This window comes from Oncorhynchus mykiss, chromosome 7 (genome assembly GCF_013265735.2).
Source record: "Oncorhynchus mykiss isolate Arlee chromosome 7, USDA_OmykA_1.1, whole genome shotgun sequence".
NCBI classification, from domain to species: domain Eukaryota; kingdom Metazoa; phylum Chordata; class Actinopteri; order Salmoniformes; family Salmonidae; genus Oncorhynchus; species Oncorhynchus mykiss.
The window spans coordinates 59,886,659-59,895,560 of record NC_048571.1 but is presented as its reverse complement, the minus strand read 5'-3'; the positions used below and the strand labels follow the sequence as shown (position 1 = coordinate 59,895,560).

Here is an 8,902-nt window from a genome sequence, read left to right as displayed (position 1 = left end):
GAAATCATTGAGTTATTTGGACATTTAGGCCATTTTGTTTTGACATAGATGTGATGTCAGTATTTGATAAGCATTTATTCATTGTAATTTCGAAGTTTAATTAGCCTAAACGCAACTTAACTTGCTCACTCAGACTTGCTTTTTATTGTTATTTGAGAAGTTAAGATCAGATATGGTAGATCAATCATAACAATAGTATAATAGCAAATCAACGTTTCTCATTTAGTCAGTGTATGAATCTTTGTATTTGTTTCTCTGCAGAAGAACACTCGTGCGTAAAGTTGCGGGCCTCCTCTTCGCTCTCCGTCAGTAAACCATGCACCCGTTTAACAGCAGTCTCGGTAACTTCAGTATGATGATGGAGGTTGAGGACACGCCCAGGGATGAGAAACTTGCCAAAGTAGAGATCGCGCTGCTCAGTGTTATCTTCGTAAGCGCCTCTATCCTGAACACCGGGCTATTACTGGTTCTGTGGAAGCGGCGCAAACAGGTCTCCAGGATGCGTGTCTTCGTGTTCCATCTGTGCATCGCAGACCTGGTGGTTGCGTTTTTCCAGGTTTGCCCGCAGCTCATGTGGGAAATTACTGACAGGTTCATTGGACCAGACCTGGTGTGCCGCTTGGTGAAGTATCTGCAGGTAGTGGGCATGTTTGCGTCCACCTACATGATTGTGGTGATGACCATTGACCGCTACCAGGCTATATGCAACCCCATGGTCAAGTTTCAGAGGAGGCACGCGCGCTGGAACATCCCAGTGTGCGTCGCCTGGACGATCTCCCTCGTGGGCGCCCTGCCTCAGATGTTCATCTTCTCGAGGGTCCAGGTGGCGCCCGGGGTGTTCGACTGCTGGGCGGACTTCATCCAGCCCTGGGGCCTGAAGACCTACATCACTTGGACCACGCTGGTCATCTTTATCTTACCCATTTTGACTGTGGTGGTGTGCCAGGTGCAAATATGTCGAGCCATCCAGGTCAACCTTTATCTAAAGACGCATCAGGAGGGGGGCAGCGGGGTGGCCTTTCGACTGCCCTCCAGAACCAGCAGCGTGACCGGGGTGTCCAAAGCACGAATCAAGACCGTGAAGATGACGGTGGTTATTGTGTTCGTCTATATCATCTGCTGGACTCCGTTCTTCATGGTCCAGCTTTGGTCTGTTTGGGACATTGACGCGCCGACAGAAAGTAAGAACACGGATATCAATCTTATTATAACTAAATAATAAAGTCAACAATTATGACTGTTGATGTAGCCTAGTGCTTTATTGTTTACACGCCCTCTGATTTTGGGTAAGCTAGTCTACCTGTGCGTAATTTCATCTTGTGTTATTGTCATTGTAGCGACAACGTTCACCATCCTGATGCTGTTGGCGAGTCTGAACAGCTGCACAAACCCCTGCATCTACCTGCTCTTCAGCGGCCAGCTGCCCAAGAAGCTGGAAACGGTGCTGTGCCGGAGTCCGTCCGAAGTGAAAGACTCCATTAATGATGAGGCCGCGGTGGTCAGCTCGCTCTACGTGAGCTTCAAAAGCATGTCCGACTCCAAATAGAACGCACGGTTTTCAAATCCCCACGGTGTGTTGGGAAGCAAGTGACTAGAGGCACGCACAGTCAATAAGGTAACCAACGGCGAGTCAAGGGCAGTTCTGATGACGGGCCATTTACTCCCTCGATATCATGGTCAAGATGTATCAAGTGATATTTCGGGGACATTAAAGTACTCACTATAATGGAGCCAGAAATAGGTAGGATAATTGTAAGCGTACCGTAGGGTATTTGCGCAAATACGCGCCAAATCCTGGGGGGTAAACCGCCGCTAATGGATAAAGGCAGGCGGTTGGTGCTGTAGGCTGGTGCTGGGCGTCACAGGGAGCTAAATCACGGTTGTAAAACATCTGTCAGACAACATAGTAATGAGAGACATTGTGACAAGGTGTGGTCAACATGTCGGTGGAGTCCAGAAAATAGATTCGTTTGGTACCTTATGTGAATAATTTTCCAAATCTAACAAAATCCATGTTAACACCTGCAAATTGTTTGACAAAATATTGTATAGCAGGCATATAGAATTAATTTACTGCCTGTTATTATTGTTATATTTCATAAATACATTGTAAACGATCAAACTTTCATCATCAACATTGGAGAAGATGTTTAGTGCTTTTATGAATTTGTATTTATTTATTTAACTAGGCAAGTCAGGCCAGTCAGAGACATGGTGAAATAATCCTTTACAAAATAGAAGCTGTGTGTTCACAGAGACAGTTCAAGTTGTAGCTTAACAAGACAGACCAACAGACCAACTTTAGAGTGCCCAGACATATTTTTGGTAAAACTTAACTTTGTACATATAAAAAACGATTTATGAAAGTCTTCTCTAATGTTCATCTTCTATGTTCTAAACTGAGAAAGACACCAATGATTTTGTAGTGCAAGCGATTATAAAATAAACTACCACATTTTTGTGTGTCAATAGCTAGGTTGTTTTCATCCAACAGATTTTCATGTGAATTAATATTAAAGAATAAAAAAATCCGCATAATAACAATATGCGCATTTTCGCACTAAACATGTGTTTCCATCAAATTGATTTGTTGCACGATAAAAAAAAAATACATTGTACCGAATAAAAAAATACAAGTTACATGGGTTTCCATCGCATTTTCAACTCTACAGATGGTTTACTCACACAAAACAGCGCTTTGTTTAGCAAGTGTGCCTACTCTGGTATTGGCACGTGCGCTCTAGCCATATAGTAGATTCTGTACAGTACTATATCTGAGCGCTGTTGACTAGAGCGCACGTATAGCCTACATGATGAGATTATTATGGATAAAAGAGCGAGATTATAATTGTTTTGTCAAATGGCAGCCAAACATCGATCATATGTCACCAGAATAAGACCCTCAATATGTATTGGAAAAAAGCAATAAACTCATCACAGTACACTTTCACCATTCTGTGAAGTTCATCATAATTTATTTCATCTGCAGTTTAATAAACTGCATGCTTCCCGGAGTCGTAGTGGAAGGAACACACACGTTTACTTAGATATGATGGTTATTGCAGTATATCAACATTTGCGCATAAAGGCGTTTCCACCGCAATTTCTCGCATAATAAATTGTACAAAACGATCCCATTTTGTCTAGAGTATTTTGAAAGGTTTACCGACAAATTTTTGTTTTCATCATCTGTCACGACATTTTTTATCCAACATGTACTTTAGTAGCTTAAAAAGGTTGGATGTAAACCTGGTTACTGACAGCAATGGAGCTGGCATGAATAAGAACATACCTGGGACCAAGCTAGGTTTAGGAGCCTGGCAGACCGGTATGTATCTTTATAAGAGCTGCTTGCCATAGTTTCTCCCTGACTATAGCCTTAGGGTGTTTCACTCTTGGTCCCTTTCAGATCATTTTTTTGTTGCTTCGCTTATTTTCTTGTGCAGTGTGAATACGCCAAAGAAACGCAGACCGCTCAAAAGAGTCCCGGAAGCGAACCGAACTGTGCCGGTTTCAAGAAGTGGTCTGAGTTCGGTTCACTGCAGTTCCATTTTTCAGGGAAATGTTTTATGTATTTTACCATGCTTTAACTAGGCAAGTCAGTTAAGAACAAATTCTTATTTACAATGACAGCCTACTAGGGAACAAGGGTTAACTGCCTTGTTCAAGGGTAGAACAGCAGATGTTTAACTTGTCGGCTCGGGGATTCGATCTTGCAACCTTTACAAGTCCAACCACTAGGCTACCTGCCGCCCCGTTAGTAACACAAAACTCCCCCGGTTTGCTTGTCATTATTCCGCACCACCTTTTCATTGGTGCCACAATAGAGGGAAGATGATGATGTGCAGGTTTGCAGAAAATAATGTGTGCTATTTTTGTATATTGATTAGTGATTGTCACTGATGCACAGTAATTCCAAAATATGTGTGGAGTTTTCAGTTCAGATTATTTGTTTGCTATATGTGCTCTATAAGAGAGCTTCATAAGATGTTTACTCGATTGTGGAGTTTGAATAGTGTTAAAGGCCACAACATACTGTATTTGATGAGAATCACAACATAGGGTACAACATAAATTCTAGCTCTTAAATGGGCTGTAGCCTACATTGGGTGTACAATGATCAATTACAGCATTATTTAATCTGCAGTTATTCTTCTGTTGTTTATGCTGTTACCAATAATATTCACATGTTAATAATATCTTCTGATTGCAATTATTACATCATCTTTTAATTAAATGCAATAGATTAGCTTCCAAAATGTTTGTTTTTTAAATGATTTTAAGTAAGCTACCTGTACTGTATCTCTAGCTGTACGATAACATGTTCTGATGGAATGGCTTGACCTGTCCTTTGTAAAAACCCAGAGTGCATTGAGTGAATGTTGGGAAAAAAATGTTGGTTCCTTTCTAAACATTGCAATGTGAATGCAAAGAAGACTCGGACCACAAAATGGGTGAAGTGAACTGGCAAAAGAGTCCTCATTCAAAGGCAATGTGAATACAAAAATAACTGAGTTCACATTAAGAGGACTGAGATTGGTTATTTTAAAGAGGACTATATGTGGAACACTTTTACTCTACCCAAACTCGGTCATGGGTTTGGGAAATCCTGCTCTACAGTATGAACAGGTGATACAACAGAATAATGTGGCTTTCCAAGGGAATGGATATTAGCATATTTTCTGTTCCATTTAGAATGTTGCATTGGAAGAATGGTTTGTCAGATGCAGCGTTTCAAAGATCAATACATGTAATCAGAAAGCCGTTATTAGCTGTTCTTTTCCAGGATCAGTCACTGTGCAGCACTGGGAAACTCGACTGTACTGTCAGCCTGTCAATCAATCAATCACAGGTAATGTGTATGTGTTTGTAAGCGATTTGGAGGCCAGTCTGAGGCCCCGCCCATGTCTATTTAACACAATCATGTCTACTGAACAAAGGGCTGTTAGAAGCAGAATGAAAAGGCTAACTGAAAGATTTGAAAAAGAAAGATTTGAAAAGTCCTTCACTAGTAAAGGTATGTGTTCAAGTTAGGGATGCACAGATGTGGAAATTCTGGGCCAATACTTACAGTGCATTTGGAAAGTGTTCAAACCTCTTGAATTTTTCCACATTTTGTTACGTTACAGCCATATTCTAAAATTGATTTAATTGTTTTTTCCCTCTCATCAATCTACACACAATACCCCATAATGACAAAGCAAACACAGGTTTTTAGAAATGTTTGCTAATTTATATTTAAAAAAACTGAAATATCACATTTACATAAGTATTCAGACACTTTGCAATGAGACTCGAAGTTGAGCTCCGGTGCATCCTGTTTCCATTGATCATCCTTGAGATGTTTCTCCACCTTGATTGGAGTCCACTTGGGGTAAATTCAATTGATTGGACATGACTTGGAAAGGCACACACCTGTTAATATAATGTGCCACAGTTGACAGTGCATGTCAGAGCAAAAACCTGTCACGTTCTGACCTTAGTTATTTTGTTATGTCTTTGTTTTAGTATGGTCAGGGCGTGAGTTGGGTGGGTTGTCTATGTTAGTTTTTCTATGATTTTCTATTTCTGTGTTTGGCCTGGTATGGTTCTCAATCAGAGGCAGCTGCAATCATTGTCCCTGATTGAGAACCATATTTAGGTAGCCTGTTTTCGATTGTGTTTTGTGGGTGGTTATTTTCAGAACTGAACTGTTTCGGTTGTTTCTTTGTTGTTTGTTATTCAGTGTTCAGTTTTTTCATTGAATAAGATGAACACTTACCACGCTGCGCTTTGGTCCTCACCTTCTTCCACCACAGACGATCGTTACTAAACCAAGCCATGAGGTTGAAAGAATTGTCGGTAGAGGTCCAAGACAGGATTGTGTCGAGGCACAGATCTGGGGAAGGGTACCAAAAAATGTCTGCAGCATTGAAGGTCCCCAAGAACACAGTGACCTCCATCATTCTTAAATGGAAGAAGTTCGGAACCACCAAGACTCTTCCTAGAGCTGGCCGCCTGGCCAAACTGAGCAATCTGGGAGAAGGGCCTTGGTCAGGGAGGTGACCAGATAATTCTGGGTCTCGACCCCGCCCTGTGCAACTGGGTCCTGGACTTCCTGACCGGCCGCCCCCAGGTGGTGAGGGTAGGAAACAACATCTTTACCCCGCTGATCCTCAACACTGGGGCCCCACAAGCGTGCATTCTCAGCCCTCTCCTGTACTCCCTGTTCACCCACGACTGCGTGGCCATGCATGCCTCCAACTCAATCATCAAGTTTGTAGACGACACGACAATGGTAGGCTTGATTACAAACAACGACGAGACGGCCTGCAGGGAGGAGGTGAGGGCCCTCGGAGTGTGGTGTCAGGAAAATATCCTCACACTCAATGTCAATAAAACAAAGGAGTTGATCGTGGACTTCAGGAAACAGCAGAAGGAGCAGCCCCCTGTCCACATCGACGGGACAGTGGTGGAAAGTTTTAAGTTCCTCGGCGTACACATCATGGACAATCTGAAATGGTCCACCCACACAAACAGCGTGGTGAAGAAGGCGCAGCAGCTGCTCCAAACACAACCGTAAGGCTCTCCAGAGGGTAGTGAGGTCTGCACAAAGCATTACCGGGGGTAAACTACCTGCCCTCCAGGACACCTACACTACCCGATGTCACAGGAAGGCCAAAAAGATCATCAAGGACAACACCCACCCGAGCCACTGCCTGTTCACCTTGCTATCATCCAGAAGGCAAGGTCAGTACAGGTGCATCAAAGCTGGGACCGAGAGACTGAAAAACAGCTTCTATCTCAAGGCCATCAGACTGTTAAACAGCCACCACTAACATTGAGTGGCTGCTGCCAACATACTGACTCAAATCTCTAGCCACTTTAATATTAAAAAGTGGATGTAATAAATGTATCACTAGCTACTTTATATAATGTTTACATACCCTACATTACTCATCACATATGTATATACTGTACTCTATACCATCAACTGAATGTTGCCTATGCCGTTTGACCATCACTCATCCATATATTTTTATGTACATATTCTTATTAATCCCTTTACACTTGTGTGTGTGTATAAGGTAGTTGTTGTGAAATTGTTAGATTACTTAGCTATTACTGCATGGTCGGAACTAGAAGCACAAGAATTTCTCTACACTCATCTTAACATCTGCTAACCATGTGTATGTGACAAATAAAATTTAATTTGACCAAGAACTCGATGGTCACTCTGACAGAGTTAACTTATTCTAGCCAACTAGCTAGTTAGCATAAACTGCATCTTCTACCGGGGTGACCATGGTACTTTAAAAAAATGCAATTTCTAGCCATTTGTAGCCATTTATTTCCTTTCATAGTTTATTTGCCTAAACATGACCTTCATACACGTTGCTTTTTTTGTGTCAGAAATTAGACATTGTTCTTAGGGGGGTCTCGTTACCCCCTAGAAACCTACTCACAAGCGTAGGAGTGCCACAAGCGGGGGTGGAAGGCAAAACAACTCAAATTATGTATAATTAAACAAAATGAATGCCAATTTCATGAGGCCCCGGATGATGTGAGGCCCCAGGCAATTGCCTAATGGTAAGAGCGCCACGGTGTGTGCGTGTTTGTGTGTGTGTCAGTCTCATTTCAGTCTGATCTAAGCAACATTACGACTCAGTTGTATCATGTACTACTTTGAAGCATACTTCATACACAAACGCAGAAAGACACATAAACAAACACACACAAATCGAATAGTTCTGTACTTCAGATACACACTGATATGGACACAGAGACACAAACACACACACATCTAACAGTTCTATACCTCAGACTAAGAATATACTCAGGGGATGTCCAAGTTCTTTGACGCTGTCCTGAGACAGATTAATGTTGTTGTTGTGAACTGAAAACAATCTGGGGTCCTGTCCTAGAAATGCTGTCTGGCCTTAGGCCAGCCAAGGTCTCAATATTCTGCCTTCACAATTAGACACAGAATTTATAGGATTCTACACAGAGGCTCTTTCACAGGGGTTGAACTTGAATCCCGTGTACGCCGGCTTTAAATGTGCCAACATTCAAGATTTCATTATTTAATCTTTTAGGAAATCTAGGCTAAGAAATATTGAAACTTGCACAAATACAGACTGAGTTTGTTGGTGTGATAATTACAAACACAGTTTAATGTTCCATAGGTCCCCCTTGTCCCTGTGATATTAAGCTGTCACTTTGACACATAAAACATCAGGCTACGTCCTATAATCATGGCTTTAGTGCCAAAGATGTATTGTTCCTCGAAGTTCTGCGGAATTGAAACACTCGAAGGGTCATTTATGTGCATTTAAGCATACAGACAGGCATAAACACACACACATTTTGAAACTTGACACCAACAATCACTCTTAATCCCAGGCATAACAGTCAGGCAGGTTATAAAAGGTAAACAAACGTAAGAGGTCTGATGGAACTCCTGAAGCACCATTTTAAATCTCGTATTTTTCCCCTTCATCAAAGGCTGGTATCTAAAATGAGAAAAGGGTGAAAGGGAAGAAAGCGAGAAATGGATAATTCATGCATACTCCAGCAATGTATGTGTGAGGGATGATCACTAGACTAGGGAGAATCAATCTGTATACCATTTAATCTCCATATACATATTTAAACCAAACACACCTCAAGCCACTCCACTGCCCTGAACTCGTAATGGAACCAACACTATGTACCAAAACAAATGACTTGGCTTTGCTTTGTACCCAGCCAGCCTGTAGGCTACCAGGGGGGCAGGGGAAGGGGGACAGGCAGTTATCATGACAGACCTACAGGTAACTGCCAAAATAAAGGAAACACCAACACAAAGTGTCTTAATAGGGTGTTGGGCCACCACGAGCAGCCAGAACAGTTTAATTGCACCTTGGCATAGATTCTACAATTG

General features: G+C 42.0%; 1 protein-coding gene across 1 annotated transcript; it reads left to right on the top strand.

The window, feature by feature from the left end:
- The first annotated feature begins 347 nt into the window (after positions 1–347).
- On the top strand, positions 348–5,123 carry LOC110528128 (vasopressin V2 receptor-like). Its single transcript, XM_021609951.2, has 2 exons — positions 348–1,181; positions 1,338–5,123. The coding sequence occupies exons 1-2, from the start codon at positions 353–355 to the stop codon at positions 1,544–1,546; spliced, it is 1,038 nt and encodes a 345-aa protein (XP_021465626.2). The 5' UTR covers positions 348–352; the 3' UTR covers positions 1,547–5,123.
- Positions 5,124–8,902: the final 3,779 nt, after the last annotated feature.